This window comes from Mustela erminea, chromosome 19, assembly GCF_009829155.1.
Source record: "Mustela erminea isolate mMusErm1 chromosome 19, mMusErm1.Pri, whole genome shotgun sequence".
NCBI lineage: Eukaryota > Metazoa > Chordata > Mammalia > Carnivora > Mustelidae > Mustela > Mustela erminea.
In genome coordinates, this window is record NC_045632.1 from 6108247 (window position 1) to 6124876 (window position 16630).

Consider the following 16630-nt stretch of genomic DNA (forward strand, 5'->3'; position numbering starts at 1 on the left):
TGACCAAAGCCAGCCTGGCCCCAGATCAACTCCCCTCTCCAGCTCCCCCTGATGCAATTCAACCAGCATTCACAAAGCACCCTTCGGTCTCACTCTCTTCGTGTAACAAGCACACCAAGGATGCTTGTATGGTCCCGTTCTACAGGACAGGCTCAGAGAGGGCAAATCTGTGCCCAAAGTCACACAGCCGGGGAGTGGAGCAGCTAGAACTCAAATGTGGCCTCTGAAGCCCAGGGCTCATCTAGGTCTTACGGGCGTACAATGCCGATTGCCTAAGTCGATCCCTGAACAGCAAAGTTAGCTCAGTTTTCTGGGTGTGTTTGTGAGGGTATGAGAGTGTGTGTGTGCGCGTCCAAGTAAGTGTGTACATGCTGACCCCCAATTAGACTGTTAACTGCTGTTTGTGTGTTTTTGCGTGTCTGCCCGCCTCCACCATTGCCTTGCCCAGCCCAGGCCCAGAACATCTCCTCCAGCCCAACCAGCAATGCACCCTATGCCTCGAGAACCTCAATTTACTGGTGTCCTAGCACTGATCTCACGGCACTGCAATTCCTTGTCTACACAGCTGCCTCTTTGCCAGGTGTGAACGCCCCCCAGCTCCCCAGACAGGCACCATGCTGAGTCCAATTCATCTCCCATTGGTAGGTGCCCACGAAACATGCACGGGGATGTAGGAGGAGGAAGGACATGGAGCCGAGTCACTCAGAATTCATTTGTTCAAGTCATTCATTCACTGAGTCATTCAGTCTATTGCAAAGAAAACACCTGTTGAATATTCTGAGGGGGGCTCTGTGTGGTCCTGGGGCAAATTCAAGGTAGCTGATTCAAAATTCATCCCTCCGCTCATTTATTCAACATAGAGGCACTGAGGCCGAGTACGACTTGCAGCCTCGGGGCTGAGTGAATGATCAAACAGCCCCCACCCTTGAGGAGCTCACGCCTTTCATTAACATGAACCTGACCTGCACCAGCAGGGGAGAGACCGCCATGTCAGGAAGCCAGTGGGGGAGAGTAAGGAAATCGGTCAGACCTAGCTCCGGCCTTGGGAAGCTTAAGGTCTGAGAGGGCAAACAAGGTAGGGAGAAGCACAAAACAAACTCTCTCTGTCTCAACATGTACTAGCTAAGCACCATGCAAAGACGTCCATCCATTTGAGCCTTTGCTCTGTAGGTGTTACTGACCCGTTGCACCGAGAGAGGAGAAGCTCAAGGAGGCTCCTCCAACCAAGGGTAATTGCTCCCACACTCTAGTTCTTTATACTAAGTTTTCCCTGTTGAATTGAATGATATAGTTTCCATGTCCTGATGAACAATGCTTCCTTCTGGGGATGAGCGCGCAACACACATGGTCTTTCCTCCCCTTCAATCAGCTGACGTCATCCCCATGGCAGGGAAAGGACAGAGCCTGAGAGAGGGCTTGTCTGGGGTGGGGGGGCGGTCTGTCCACAGGCCATGCGCTGAGGCCGTGGAGCGGGGGAATCAGGGGACAAGAGAGACAGAAGCACTGGGGAGGGGACATGACAGCACCGCGTTGGTTGGGTTTGACAAACACAGAGTTCTCCCTCGGCAGAGCAGACTGCTTGCTGCCACAAGGCAGCACGTGGCTACCTGCCACATTGCCAGCACTGCAAGTTCTGATGAGGCAGAAGGGGATGGGGCTGTCTTGGAAGACTTCCTGGAGGAGGGGGAGAAGTGGTTGGCAGACCAGCACCAGCATGCCAAGCCCCGCTCTGCGGAGTCCCTGAGGCACCCCTTCAAGGGCAGGAAGCCCTGGATAACAGGGAAGGAGACTGAGGGGCTGATTCGCACAGGATCTCCTAGGGCTGGGGTCAGCAGGCTGAAAGTTACAACTGGCTGGTTCTGGTTCTGGTTGGTGAGGCCCCTGCTAGCTCTTTCCGGCTCACCTCCTCCCATGGCTCCTGAGGTGGGGGCCGTCCACCCAACCCTGAATTGCTACAACTTGCAATACACTCTTGCTCCCTTCTAAGATGTGGTTTGGCCTTTCCTCTGTCCCCTGCAGCGCCCTCCAAAAGGCACTGCACACAGCAGGTCCTCCACGAGCAGCAGAATGGAGACACACAGGAAAGGGGACCTGGGGAGCAACTCTCCCGTCTGGGGATGGTCCTGATGTGCTCTCTCCCTTCTGGTTTGCTACCCAGGCTGTGCCCACAGCCTGGGACACCCTTTCTCCCCTTCCGATTCAGCTGACTCCTGCTCGTCCTAGCACTGGTACTGCATTTTCTGGGGGGCCACTTCTACCTCAGCCCCAAGGCCAAGCCCAGGCTCGGGCTCCCGTGGGAACCCAGATCCCCTGGGACCTTCCTCCCACTGCCCTATACCATAATGGGAAGTCCTGCCTGGCTGGAGGTGCTATCTGTCTGGCTCGCTACCTAGTCCTCAGCACCGGGAAGGTGCTCAGTAAATATCTGTTGAATGAATGAAGGCACAGATGAACGAACGAATGAAACAGTGATGGAACAGGGGGTGCAGGGAGGCTGGGAAGCTGGGGGCAGGAGGAGGGCCCCAGGCAGACGCTGCCAGAGCAGACCTTATTGTAGAGGGCGCAGATGTGCAATGCCGTGTTCCCCGAGGCGTTCTGGGCTCCAGGCTCAGCCCCGTAGAAGAGCAGGTGTTCCAGGTGCTGAGAATGACCCCGCTGGCAGGCCTGGGAGGACAGGGAATCCAGAAGGCTACATCAGAGTCTCCCAGCCATGGCATCTATCTCTAGCCTGAGGCCAGCAAACCCTCCTTCTCCCTCTCTTCTCAGCCTCCATTCCTGCCCAGGGGCCCAGACTATCAGCTTCCCGGGTCATTCCAAGACTCAGGTGACTGGTCTGGCCCTGCAAGAGGCTCAAGAGACCATCGTCAGCCATCTCAGGGATCAAGATGTCCAATGTCCCCTGTCCTTGCCTTCCCCATCTTTTTCTCCTTGGAGACCATGCTCGTCCCGCCCCCATGCTCTGTGAGGACCCCAGCATCTGGATCCCCAGCTCTTTGCACCAGGGTCTCTGATCCTTGCTCTGATCAGGGCCCAGGCACACCCCCTCCACACATGCCCCCCCCCAACCCCTCCTGGCCGAGTCTGGAGCACCTGGTGAATCTCCTGCCAGCCGTTCTCATCAGCTATGCCCAGCTGGGCCCTGTTGTAAAGGAGCAGCTCACAGCAGCGGGGGTCGCCCCCCACCATAGCCGTATGGAACAGAGGGGTCAGGCCTCGGCGGTCCTTGTAGTTGGGGGAACCCCCGAGGTCCAGGAGTGCCTGAGGAGGGAGACAAGACAGAAGACTGTCCCACTAGTCCTGGCTCAACCTGAAGGGACCAATGGGGCAGGGAGTCTTGGGTGACCCACACTGGCCAAGGCTGTTTTGGGTTCTGCCACGATGCCCTTGTACGACCTTGAGGCTGGCTCTTCCCCTGCCCTGTGGCTGACTTTGAATGAGACATGGAAGGAGCCTGGTGCCTCAGCGCCTCATCCTAGAAGGAAGACAGTTGGGGGACCATGGGAGAAAATAGTCTGGACGCAGGAGGACCCCTGGCCAGGCAGGAGGCGTAGTTGGGACCAGCATCCCAAAGATGGGATGCAGAAGGAAATCTGGGAAAAGGTTAAGCTTGGACCAAGGGGAGTCGAGCCAGCCTCGCTGAGGCCCGGGGGCTGGGGGACAGGGGGCATCCCGCTCCAGGAACAGCTCCGGGCACAGAGGCTGGCGGAGCTGAGCATCATTAGAAAAGTGCTGGCAGCAGCTGCGCGAGGACAGCCTGCAGCCGCGCTGTCCACCAAGACGTTTGCAGGAAACAGCCTACAACCGCCCCGCCCATCCAACACGGCAGCCACACGTGGGCTCCCGGGTGCTCGAATCTGCCAGTGAGCCCGAGAAACAGAAGTGTTCGTCTTAGTTCACTTTAATTAATTTACATCTAAACAGCCCCATGTGGCCAGTGGCTACAGGACTGGACAGAGTCGGTCTAGAGGCCGGGTGGTGGTAAGAGTAGGATCGGTCTGGGGGGGAAGGGAGCAGACTGGGGGTGCATCCAGAGGGCCTAAGCAGATCTCTGTGGCTGGCGTCTGACTGCATTTAGGGCCTTCAGAGCAGCTGGAAAAGGGAAGGGAGGGTCCATTCCGCTGGGCATCTGTGAGCTGAGGTTTTATCAACAGCTACATATCTCTGGAGGCGGTCTATCCTGACCTGTGTACGAAGAGGGATCAAGTGCCATGGGGGTGAGGGGAGAGGAAGAGGATTTTAAAGTGGAGATGCGGGTTCATCTACCTGGGAAAGTGCATTTTAGTCACAAAGCATGGGGAAGGGCTGCGTCTGCTTCTGAGAGAAGGGGAATGAGCCCCAGGCCGGAAGGGTAGGTGAGGGGCTGCATCCGGAGGTATGGGGGGCAGTGCCTGGGGAAGGTATGTGGACGGGCTGTGTTTGCAGGGAATGTGTGTGAGCACACGGAGCACTGTCTGCATCTGGGGGCCCAGCAGGTAGCTCATGGTGTGCTTTAAGGAACAGAGGAGGGAGGGTCGACACTTCAGGGAGACAGAGGCAAGGTTGGGGGTGAGCTGGGTCAGAGGGAGCCAGAATGTCTGGGTAGCAGGAGAGTATAGATATTAGGATCTCCCTGGGCTCTTCCGGGGGAAAGCTCCGTGTGACAGTGCCCCGCAGGGTGGGTGCACCCGGGGAGCAGCAGAGGGTCTCAGAGTCCCTTGGAGGAGTGAGCACGGGGGTTGTGTGTGTGTCAGGCTCTGGAAAGGGGCTTTGTATTTGGGACACGAAGAGAGACTATTTTTAACTAATCTAAAGAACTGAGGCTTGAGAGAGAACAAACGGGAAAGGGAGAGGAGTCTGAGGGAAGAGCAGAAGTGGCATCCCCACGGGGACGTGGGAGGGGACATCCACGAGGCGAGATGAGAGGCAAAGGGGGAGACCAGATGGTCTTGTGGGGTCAAGAGAGATGAAAGGGAGGAGGAGGCTGGGTCTGGGGCAACTCGCTGCAGTTCAACCTGTTAGGGGACCACTGCAGTCTGGGGGAGGGTCCCGGGGGTCTGGCACCTCACCGTGAGAGCGAGGCAATGACGGGCACATGCAGCTTTGTGCAGTGCTGTCATGCCATCCCGGGCTCGGAAGTCGATGTGGGCCCCTCCCAGGCACAGGGTTCGAATCACTTCCACGGAGCCTTCCGTCTGGGCAGCCAAAGTCAGGGGGGTCTCTAAGGGGCAGGAAAGGCCAGTCACATGCAGCCCTTATGCCTCATTTTAGGTTCCCCACCAAACCTCTTCCAAAGCACTTGGTTCCCTCCCTACCTCCTGAATCTGAGTCATGATAATTGGGGTCCAGCCCCTTGTCCAGCAGCCGCGCCACCTTGTCAGACGTCCCGAGCTGCACGTACTCCAGGAACTTCTTCAACCCCGTCTGAGCCATGGACAAGAGAGAGAAGACAGGCCGGTCAGGGAGCAAGGGAAAAAAGCTAGGGTCCCAAGCAGAGCTGGCCAGTGGAAATACACAGCGAGCCGCATGGGGCATTGGAAAGTCTCTAGGAGCCACCTTTTAAAAAAAAAAAAAAAAAAAAAAAAAGAGGAAGGCGCACTGTTGATTGTACCAAAATTCATCTTAATGACCTATCTTTTTAACCTAATCTAGCCAACATACTACCGCATCAACAGCTAATCCATAGGAAATGTATCAAGGAGAGAGTTTACTCTTTTGGGCACCGAATCTTCAAAATCCATGGGCATTTCACACGGGCAGCGAGGCTCAGTTTGGACCTGCCGCACCGTAAGTACTTGGGAGCCATATGTGGCCAGTGGCTACCAGAGTGGCTGGTGCAGGTCTGGAGGGATGAATATTTGGGGGAGGACAGAGAAGAATGCATGAAGGGGTCAGGATGGGGCATGAGGAGGGGACAAAGGCTTTTTTCCCAAGTGTCAGGAAGCCTTCTCTTCACCTCTGGCTAAAGCAGCCCCCTGGTTTCCTCCCAGGTCTTAGGGGACCAGGGGAGACACAAGAGACATATATATGGTCAGAGGCCTGGAGGGCAACATGGCTCCATGTGGCCGGGGGTGGGAGACATCCCGGGAAAGTTTAGGCTATAGGAGTGGGGGAACTGTGGAATATCTCAGAAACAGCCCTGAGGCAGAGGGACACTGTGTGTCGGAGTTCAGGCCAAGTGGGGGGAAGCAGGGGCTCTGCGTGGATATGGGGGACCCAGATATGAGATAGCAGAGTCCAAGGAAGAAGAAAGTAAGAGGAAGGGGGAAATAGGGGGACCTGGCCAGAGCAATGAGAGGCAGAGAGGGGAATGAAGAAGGGCTATGATGGAGAAAAAGGGGTGGCATTTGGGGCAGTCCCAAATGCAAGACAGCATCTCGAGCTAATGGGGGAGCCTGGCAGAGGAACAGAAGGGGCTGGGGAGTGTGGAAGGCTGTGGGGAAGAGGTGGGAGAGGAAGTGGGAAAGTGGGGGGGTCCCGGTCTCTGTGCGGGATGTTGGTGGGTAAGCTCCAGCAGGGTTCTCTCACCTTCGTGTGCAATTTGGCCAGCTGCTTCTCATCCAGGTTGGTCTGCTTGTAAACCCGGGTCTTATAACGGAACTGTGGCCAGGGGGGTATGAGGGGAGAGACACAGAGATTTGGAATCAGGGACTTGGGGAGGAGGCTGGACTCTTTTTGAGCTAGGGGGAGGAGGGCTGGTCATCTCAGGGTCAAGGTGGAAACAACCCTGGAACCTCGGCTGGGCAGGCTGAGGAGTGCGGGGCTGCTGTGAAGTATGTGGACTGCAACCCCTGACTTGGAGGAGTGGGAGTCTGGACCCCGCACAGAATGTTCTAGAACACCTATGTAATTGTGAATCCTTTCCCACTTTGAAAGGCGAGGAGAAGCTTGGGGCAGGGAAGTGACTTGCCCAAGGCCACTCTGTTGGTCAGAGGCAGAATAGGTTGTCCTTTGAACTCAGGCCTCTCTGACTCTACCGCTGAGAAGGAGATCTGGAAGAGCCCACCGGCTTTTCCCTTGCAAGGGCATGATGGGGAAAACAACGGGGCCTGCCTTCTCTCCTCTGTGACCAAGCTGGGCAGACTGTGGGCCTCACCTCCAGGTAGGGCACCCCCTTCTCAAAAGACTGAGGGTACTCCCGGAGCAGCCGCTCCTCCTCCAGGAAGTTGGCATCGCGGCCTGAGGTGGCCGGCTGGAACAGACCGTAGTTAAGCACGTCCTGCAGGCTCTCGCTCAGGGCGCAGAGCACCTGCTGCTTGGCTGTCCAGATGGTGGCATCAGGGTTGAAGCGCAGACATTTCTGGTTGGGAAGGTGACAGGGAGGAGCCTGAGCTGGTTTGGAGAGGGGGTGGGGGTGATTCTGGGGACAGGACAGGGACCCTGGGTTGAGGGGATGCTGTGGGGGTCTGGAGAGGGGGCCCAAGTGGGAGGATGCCCCGCACCAGAAGCCTCCTCCTGTGGGTTGGGGTCCCAGGGCCCTCCCGGCTAGCGGGCAGTTGGTAGGTCACTCACTGTCTGGTGCAGGTCCGGGATGCCAATCCTGAAGACCATCATGCTGAAGTGGGCGTCGTCTGGGACAGACATGGAGCGGCCCTGGAGGCCTCGGGTGGAGGCCAGACTACCAGGTGCTCCGCTGCCCTGGCCCCGGGTCCCCCGGGGGCCTCTGCTGGGCCCGTCTGGGGAGCTGTCGGACTCTGAGCCCCCCTCGGGACACTCGCTGGCACTGTGGCGTTCCTCGTCCTCGCTTGACGCGGGGCTGTGGGTCATCGTGGGGCCACGGGGCGACAGGGGACAGCAGCATCACAGGCGGCTGCCGGGGGGCCAAGGGCGGCTGTCAGATGGAAAGCCTGGGACTCTTCCGAGGCCACAGGCAAGTCGTGGACAAGCAGTCTAGGGCCGCTACCCTACGTGCCCCATGCAGCCAGGAAGGAGGTTGGACACACCCCCAGATACTCCTGCCATCTCTGCTCACACACGCCCATCACTACCATGCTTCCAACGCGTCTCCTTCCCTGCCCTTGGCCCTGCTCGCAGCCCCCCACCCCTCCTGCGCCCCACTTTGCCGCTGACCCAGCATGGCAGTGTCCCAGAAACCGCAGAATCACCGCGGGAGCTACTGGCCCACTTTGGCAGGCCACGGAAAATGCAGCTAAAATTAGCTGAGGACAGACAGGTGGACGACCCACCGGCATCCTGGCCTCCTGGCCCCACCCAGCCTAGCCCCTCACCCGGGTCCCTCCTGTCAGCCTCCTGGATAGCTGGTGGTGGGAGGCTGGGATGTAGTATTGGGGAGACAGAGGCACTGTGAGCCTGGGGCGGCAGAAGTGGGAGGCCGCGTGGTGCCCGGGAGTGGTGCCCGGGAGCGGGTGGAACTGGTGACTTCACTGAAGTGTGGCTGACAACGTGTGCAGAGGACTGCTGGGAATCAGTGTCCCAGGGGAGCAGGGACACTCAGATGCGGGTGTCATGGGGCAGAGGATCACACATGGGGCATCCCTCAGGGAACCACAAGACGTGGCCTCTGCAGGCCGTTCGGGGCATCCTGAGAGGGGTGCAGGTGGGTGGGGAGACGGGCCTGGGAGGGCTGACTGGTGCTGGTAGTACAGTGGCCTGGGTCAGCGTGGGGTGGCTGTGGATAACCTGCGGGCACATCTGGGCACTGACACTACAGGACAGGGCGATTGGCATTGCCTGGTACTGGTGGATCCACTCGGAGGGGGCCTGGGGGGCTGGGAGGGTGGCTAAGAAGCGGGGTGATGGTCTTGGGGACTGAGGTGGGAGGTCATCTCCAGATCTCCACTATTCTCTCCTGAGGCGGCCTTGTAAGCCTAGGTGCCAAATGGGGTCCGCCTCCCTCTTCTTCTCCCAGTCTCCCACCCCAGCACCGGAAACCAGAATGTCTGGTCTGGTCCCTCCCCCCCACACCAGGCCCAGCTCCTGCACCGTTGCCATGGAGATGGGAAGCAGTGGAGGGTACTGCTGACTTTGGGGGAGTGGGGATGGGCTGGGGGGTTGGGGGAGGGAAGACAAAATGAGTGTGCGAAGAGGACAGTTCCAAGAGCTGTGGGTGAGCGAGCAGCTTAATCGCGAGCTGGCCAACCCCTCCCCCATGAGTGGCCAGGCTGCGAAGCCCCCCCCCCACCCCCCAGGCACCCAGCAGAGCTGCCTCACCTTGCCCTTGCAGAGGCCCCCCAGCCTCCAACCCGCCGGATTCCACATCCCACCTCCGGACCCGGAGCCCGCTGCCACTCCCCCTCGGCTGACCCTGGCTGACCCCCAGCCTCAAGCGGGCACTAATGGGGTGGCCTGGGGGATGAAAGCAAAGCTGGCCCGGGCACCCCCGCGCGTGCGGCTGCCCCCAACCCCCCAGACCAGCTCCGGCCCCTCCCCCTCAGGCCCGAGGGAGGGAGCGGGCACACTCCGCCGGGGCGGCATGAATCAAACGCTCCGCGGCTAAGAATAGCTGGCACGCAGCTGGTACTGAGACGGGCTGAGGAATCGGCGGGGGGGGGGTGTGGAGAAGGGGAGAGAGGGGGTGCCCTGGGAGGCTGCGGGGGGATAGGGGGCAGCTGGTGTGGCCGAGAGCGGGGCCGGGAGAATGAATGGAGGCGGAGAGAGGCGGGGAAAGGCGGGGAGAAGAGCCGGGGCTGGGGCCGAAAAACCGGTGGGGGAGAGCCACGGGCCGGGGAGAGGGGGCGGGGGCACCCGGGAGCGGGACTCGGAGGCGGGAGCCGAGGGGGCGCGCCGGCCGGTGGTGAAGGGAGAGGAGACGGTGGGGATGAAGGGAGCTTGTGAACAGGGTGGGAGGGGATTGGAGGAGCCTAGGAGGAGAAGCCAGAGCTAGAGGGGGTCGAAGGGGGCGGAGGAGGCCAAGGCCCAGACCCCCGATGGAGGGGCAGAGAACCAGGGTGACCTGGGGGAGGGGCCTCGCGCGGTGGGGCTGCAGAAGGGGTCTGTGGGCACTGGAAAGCTGGGGTGGGTGAGGCGGGGGAGTGGCCAGGCAGGGCCAGGAGGTGGGTACAGCGAAAGAGCCCTCGGCCTGGGAGCGCGGGGAAGCGGGCTTGGGCTGGGGGCCTTACTGGCGGGGGTTGGGGGGCTCATCCTCGCCTCAAGTCTGGTATATGGGACGGGGCACCGGGGACTGGGGCGTAACCCAATTTGGCGTCGCCCGGGGCAACGCTCCCCTCCTCACCCCCACCCCCCATCGCACTCCCGGGCCCGGAGCCCGGCGAGCGGCCAAGGACGTCCGGGGCGCCCCCGCCCCCTCCCGCGGCCCCGGCCCCGGCCCCGCAGTTCCCCCAAACCCCCGGGTTTTCGGCCCCCTTACCTGCCTGGCGGGGCTGCTGAGTCCCGGTCGGCGGCGCCCGCGGCCCCTCCCCCCTCCCCCCACCCCCCACCCCCCCGGAAACGGGGGACCCTCAGGCCATGCCCCACCGCCCCGGAGGGCGAGCGGGCCGGGGAGGGGGCGGGCGGGGGCCGGGGGGGAGGGCGGGGGGGCCGAGGACCTCACCCCCCCCGCGGGCCGGGCCTGGCCATCCGCAGAGCGCCCCCCCTTCTGCCGCGGTCGCCGCGCCCCTCCGGGCTAGCCCGCCCCCGACTCGGTCCGGCCGGCTCCGGGCGCGGCGTCTCCGCCTGCTCTTCCTCCTCCTCTTCCTCAGGCCGCCGCCGCCGCCGCCGCCGCCGCCCGCTCCGCGCCTCCTCTGCCTCCCTTCTCGCTCTCTAGCTCTCACTGTCTCTCCCTCGCCCTGTCTCTCTCTCCCTCCCTCCCTCTCTCTCCCTCCCTCCCCTCCCTCCGCCCTCTCCCCTCCCTCCAGAGCCGGCGGAGGAGACATCGCCCCTCCCCGCGCCCCCAAACCTCGCCCATCCCCCCCCCCGCCGGCTCCGCCCCCTCCCCCTGCCCTCCCCCACCACGCCCCATCGCCACCAGATAACCCAACCCGGCTCTACCCTTGCTTGCCCCTCTACCCGGACCATGGGGCCCCGCCCCCCTAAGGGTACAGATCCACAGACAAACAGACAGACACACACACACACACACACACTCCAGGACCACCCCTCCCACAGCGCTTCCCAACCCGGCTGCACACAGTAGGGCGCAATAAATATTTGTCGCTAGACTCTAAACCTCCAAACTGGATTGTGAGAGCTATAGAATTCCGTCGCCCCAAACACACACACACACACACACACACACACACACACACACACACGCCCCTTCCCCCAAGGCACAGGTGCTTAGAGTCACTAGCTGGCCCTGCACGGTCGCACGTTCCCCCCACATACACTCTGCTGGGCATGCATGACCTAACATACCTGAGTGTACATCACCACAAACACACCCAGCTACAACATGCACATATCACACCAGCGTGCCAGAGCACACGCGCCACACAGCATTCTCCCCCCACCCCCGCAGGGGCGTGCAGGATGCTCTGATCTCCCACTCACGTGCAATCCAGAAATGGACACTCGCAATTGTGAGGGGTAGTGTGCATGCGGTCCCATCTCACCCCCCCACCATCCATCACACAGGTGTGCACGTGCCCATTTAGATGCACAGCCCTGTGCCTTAGCTCCCCTCCCTAGCTGACATTTCCTGAGCACTTCGCATGTGCCAGGTTCTGCTCCTGACTGTCAACTGACTGTCACCAGTCCTATGGACTGTGGGGACTTTCACCATCCCCATTTTCCAGAGGGAGAAACTGGGGCACAGAGAAGCTAAGTGACTTGGTGTCCAAGGTCACCTAGCTCTGAAGAAGTGACACCAAGGACCAGGGATGGGCAGCTGGCTCAGTCTTTACACTGCTGCCGTTCACGCTGCCGTTCACGGCTAGGCACAACATCAAGGCATGTCCTCCTTCATTGTACACAGACGCTCCCAAGGTCCCCTCACAGCTCAGGTCTCTGGTGCTGGGAACATCTCAGAGAGACAGGGCAGGTCCCATAGGGCAATGGTAAGACTGTCCCCAGAGCCCAAGCTCCTATCCTTCTTCCAGCTCCACCAGCGCCTCCAGAGCAGCCAGCTGGAGCACAGGCACCTGCAGAGGGCAGTTCAGAGACACCTCTGGCCAAGTCTCCAGCTGTGGGCTCCAGGGTACCAGGGATGAGCCAGCCCTGCCCCAGGAGGCCCCGCTCTGCATGCATATACCAGCCCAGGTGGCGAGCATCTGGGCCCAGGGAGAGAACAGCTGCCTACACTGGCACCAGCAGTGAGAGAGGCTGTGTGTTCCTCTACAGTTTACGAGGCCTTTCCTAGCCTGTGCGTTCTCTCGAGGGCTCTAGCTGCTAGCGAGGGGTCCTCAGGCCCCTAAGAGGCACCCGAAAGGCTCAGGGGGTGAGTAACCTGCCCTCATGCCACACTGCCTTCTGCTTTCTTGGAAAAGGGAAGGTTGGAGGAGTGGATTTCCAAGCCCCCTCCAGGGGCTCCCAGCAGCTGAGGGCCCATGCCCTGCCCTTGCTTAGAGCTAAAAGCCTTGGCTAGTTGTTGCCATGCTGGTGACCTCCAGCAGGCTGCATCGTCCCTTCTCTGAGCCTCAGTTTCATCCCTTGAAGAGTGGGCCCTGCAGTCCCAGGCTGCTGAGCTCCATGGCGGCTGGCACAACCAGCCAGGCCTCAGCCGGGAAAGCCCTGCATGACTCACGGGTCTGGCAGAGAGTGGGCCTGGCCTGGCCTCCTGCTTCCCTTATGTCTGCAGCTTCTCTCTTATTGCCCTCACCACCTCCACCCTGGTGACCACCAGCCCCTCCCCAGCGTGCCCCTGTGCCCCTGCCCCATGGAACTTGGGATGCCACCTAAACACAGTGGTCCAGCCTTCAGCCTTTGGCTGAGCTGTTACCCTACCAGGAATGGCTATTTCTTTCCTCACGGAGCAGACTGATTGAGCACCTACTGTGTGCTAGGTTGGCCTTGTCCTCGCTCTGGGGATGCAGCAATGAACAGGAATGCCTGCCTTGGTTGGCAGGAGACGGACAACAAACGAGGAAATGAACAAACAAGACAATCCAGTCTTGATTAGACCAACAAGATAAAATGGGCTGTTAAGTTGTAGAAGTGCAGCTTCCTTGGATATGATCGAGAAGGCCTCACTGAGCTGAGACCTTCATAATGAGAAGGAGCTGTGGGAAGAGGATCTAGAAGGAGCAAAAGGCTAGTGCAAAAGCTTGAGGTAGGAAGGAGCCTGGCATTCAGGAAACAGTGGAGAGGCGGTGTGGCTGGAGCCTGGGGGACAAGGGGAAGGGTGGGTGATGAGCTTGCCGAGGTGCCAAGGACCCATCCTTCCCAGCTTCCCACTGGGCAATCCAGGCCCCTGCTGAGGACAGGGTTTGGCTTCCCTCCTGCATATGATGGGAAGCTGGGGGAGCAGGGGAGTGGGGAGTGACGTGATCTGATTTATGGTTTGGAAGCATTGCTCTGGCTGCGGCAAGCAGTGTGGATTGGAGGGGCTCAGGAGAAAGGAGGGAGAGAGCCAGGAGGTGGTGACTGCAGTGGTCCAGGCAGGAGGCGAGGCACCGAGGCAGGCAGGCACCGCGAGGCAGGCATGGCTGAATGCTCAGAACGCCACACAGTGAGCCCTGCGACTGTCTACTCCACCTCCTGGAGGAAGTGTCCTCGATCACCACCCACCCCCCCTTCCCCCCTCCCTTTTGCCCTACTGTCTGCTGGTAGGTGGGGGCTGGAGTCCCCAGCATTGCCCCACCCAGGGCCTGCGCCTGCCAGAGGCTTCCAGGAGAGTACAGCCAATGAATCCCAGAACCCCACCTTCTAGAGTTGCCTGCACAGTGACATGCATACTCTCCATATGTGTCCCCACAGACAGGCACATACACTCATTTTCATCTTGGGGCAAGGGCTTGAGGCCAGGATGGGAGATCTGGGGGCAGGAGGCGCCCTAGAGCCTGTGAATCCTGGGAAAGCCTCCTCCAGCAGGGTGCGTGGGCAATGGTGGTCACAGGGTAATAAAAACCTTATGGAGACCCTGCAGTCTCCCTGCTCCTGAAGAGTGGCCAGGAGGAGTAGGGAGCAGGGCCAAGCCCCAAGAACCCCCTGAGGGTGTTCCTGGGCACAGGTCATGTCCCCAAGATCCCTTGGAGAACCAGCTCCTTCCTCTTCGGGCCATCTGAGCTTTTGGCCATGGTGGAAGGAAAGGGCAGAGCGGAAGTGAGCTCTGGAAAGCGGGAAGAGGGGGGTATGTGGGGAGACCCAAGGCGGGATCCAGGCTTTGGAACGTTGGAGGTTTCCGGCCACAGAGGCAGGGCCTCAAGGGAGCCAAGAGAGGCGGAGAGAGACACACACACAGAGGAGCAGAGACCAACGGACGAACAGACCGGTGGACAGAGACAGGAGCTGGGAAGAAGGGGACCGGAGAGAAGCTGGGAAAGGCAGAAACCAGGGGCTAGTGATTTGCACGCACTTCCCAGCGCCCAGAGACATCCATCTGCCGCCTTGGGAGCTGCAGAGCTCAGCCTGATGCAGGCAGCTTGGCTGCTTGGGGCCCTGGTGGTCCCTCAGCTCCTGGGCTTTAGCCACGGGGCTCGAGGAGCGGACAGGGAGTGGGAGGGGGTCTGGGGAGGCGCCCAAGAGGAGGAGCGGGAAAGGGAAGCCCTGATGCTGAAGGTGAGTTGCTTGGGACTTTGATGGGGAACTGTGGGTGTTGGAAGGAGGGTATTACCGGGTTAGGGAAATAGGCAAGGGAGAGTGATGGGGCAGGCTCAAAGGATGGGGATGATGGATTCCGACAAGGGACTCAGGGGCAAGGCTCACTGCTGGAAAGGGGTGGTTGGAGCGTGTGGGGCGTCTGAACGCAGCAGGGCTGGCCCTAACCATCCCTCCCCCGCCTCAGCATTTGCAGGAGGCCCTGGGATTGCCCGCTGGGAGGGGGGACGAAAACCCCGAGGGAACCCCTGAAGACAAAGAGACCTGGGGGACCGAGGAGGACGGTCAGGGGGAGGAAGAGGAGGAAACAACGCTAACGCCCTCCTCTAGCCCTAGCCCCTCTCCCACCCCTGAGGACACCGTCACTTATATCCGTGAGTAATCATTAGCTCCGCCCTGCCCCCAGGCCTCTGTGGTCCTTTTCTCAAAAAACGAACCGTCCTTCCACGGCCGAGGACCTTTCAATGGCCCACCGCCCAGCGCCCCACCCCTCACGTCCCTGGGAGCTCCGGGTGCCTGGTCTTGCACTCCCAAGAGCCCCTACCTTCCAGAAATCCCGAATGCCGCCCACCGCACCTCTACCCCCAGAAGCCCTAACTGCCCCCCAGGCCCTTTGGTCCGCCAGCTCCGCTTCCCCGGTCCCGTCCAACGTGCTCCTTGTCTACCCGCAGTGGGCCGCCTGGCCGGCCTGGACGCAGGCCTGCACCAGCTGCACGTCCGTCTGCACGCGTTGGACACCCGCGTGGTCGAGTTGACTCGGGGGCTGCGGCAGCTGCGGGAGGCGGCAAGCGACACCCGCGACGCCGTGGAAGCCCTGCAGGAGACGCAGAGGCGCGCCGAGCGCGAGCATGGCCGCTTAGAGGGTGAGTCCGCGCCGCGCGGGGCAGGGAAAGTGGGACGATCCGGGTCAAGTGGAGGACCGGTGGGAGGAGGGGGCCCAGAAACATCTGAAGAGACGTGAGGACCCAGGGTGTTACGGGCGAGCGGTTTCCTAGAGATGTGCAGGGTGTTGGCTTATGGAGAGTTTAGAGTAGCCGGGAGGGTGAATGCGGAGAGCCGCGGAGGGGGAGGCCCGCTCCGACCGCTCAGTGGAGCGTACCCGACTCGGCCCGCGCCACGCCCCCTACAGTCCGGTTCCAGCCGTCTGGCTCCACCCCCATTGGGCCCAACTCTCCGCCTCCTTACTCTCGGTGGCTCTGACCCCGCCTCCTCCCAGCCCCGCCCCGGAGGCTCCGACCCCGCCTTCCCCCCCTACCCCCGGGTCCCCTGACCCCGCCCCTCCTCGCCCCCAGGTTGCTTGAAGGGGCTGCGCCTTGGCCACAAGTGCTTCCTGCTGTCGCGCGACTTCGAAGCGCAGGCGGCGGCGCAGGCGCGGTGCGTGGCACGGGGCGGGAGCCTGGCACAGCCCGCCGACCGCCAGCAGATGGAGGCGCTGACTCGCTACTTGCGCGGGGCTCTCGCTCCCTACAACTGGCCCGTGTGGCTGGGCGTGCACGACCGGCGCTCCGAGGGACTATATCTCTTCGAGAACGGCCAGCGCGTGTCCTTCTTCGCTTGGCACCGCGCGCCCCGTCCGGAGCCCGGAGCCGGTCCTAGCCCCGCGCCGCACCCGCTCAGCCCCAACCAGCCCAACGGCGGCACGCTCGAGAACTGCGTGGCGCAAGCCTCGGATGACGGCTCCTGGTGGGACCACGACTGCGAACGCCGCCTCTACTACGTCTGCGAGTACCCCTTCTAGCGGGGCTTGTCCTCGCGTCTCCAGCCCATCCCACCACTCGCCCTTTGGCTGGGCGTTTCATCCTGCGAGTACGCCCTTCCTTCCTTTTCTCCCTACCCACGGATGGAAGCGTGTTCCCTCTGGCTGGGCGATCCCAGGGAGTCTTCTGTGGAGCCGAGAGCCCTTCCTCGCCTGTGTCTTTCTTGGGAGCGGCGGGCACCAGGCTAAGTCACACGCCAATAAAGCCTTGTGGAATCTGACTTGAGCGGGCGGTGGAGGCACTTT

At 61.2% G+C, this 16630-nt stretch overlaps 2 protein-coding genes across 7 annotated transcripts in view; one reads left to right on the forward strand and one right to left on the reverse strand.

Moving 5' to 3' along the window:
* The window catches only part of SHANK1 (SH3 and multiple ankyrin repeat domains 1), a 55516-nt gene that overhangs the window by 35722 nt on the left and 3164 nt on the right, over window positions 1-16630 (reverse strand). For 4 of the 6 annotated variants that reach the window (XM_032324386.1, XM_032324385.1, XM_032324381.1 and 1 more), the window contains exons 1-8: window positions 10304-10418; window positions 7489-7786; window positions 7073-7276; window positions 6505-6576; window positions 5292-5400; window positions 5046-5197; window positions 3091-3258; window positions 2548-2664 (exon numbers count right to left, since the gene is read on the reverse strand). In XM_032324386.1, the coding sequence (XP_032180277.1) occupies window positions 2548-2664; window positions 3091-3258; window positions 5046-5197; window positions 5292-5400; window positions 6505-6576; window positions 7073-7276; window positions 7489-7743 (1077 nt within the window). In that variant the 5' untranslated portion in view covers window positions 7744-7786; window positions 10304-10418. Of the gene's footprint in view, window positions 1-2547; window positions 2665-3090; window positions 3259-5045; window positions 5198-5291; window positions 5401-6504; window positions 6577-7072; window positions 7277-7488; window positions 7787-10303; window positions 10419-15727; window positions 15799-16630 lie in introns of those variants that run through there. The other 2 variants (XM_032324382.1, XM_032324383.1) reach the window with 2 other exon arrangements.
* On the forward strand, window positions 14170-16610 carry CLEC11A (C-type lectin domain containing 11A). The gene is made up of 4 exons (XM_032324396.1): window positions 14170-14589; window positions 14816-15002; window positions 15300-15491; window positions 15921-16610. The coding sequence occupies exons 1-4, from the start codon at window positions 14443-14445 to the stop codon at window positions 16364-16366; spliced, it is 972 nt and encodes a 323-aa protein (XP_032180287.1). The 5' UTR covers window positions 14170-14442; the 3' UTR covers window positions 16367-16610.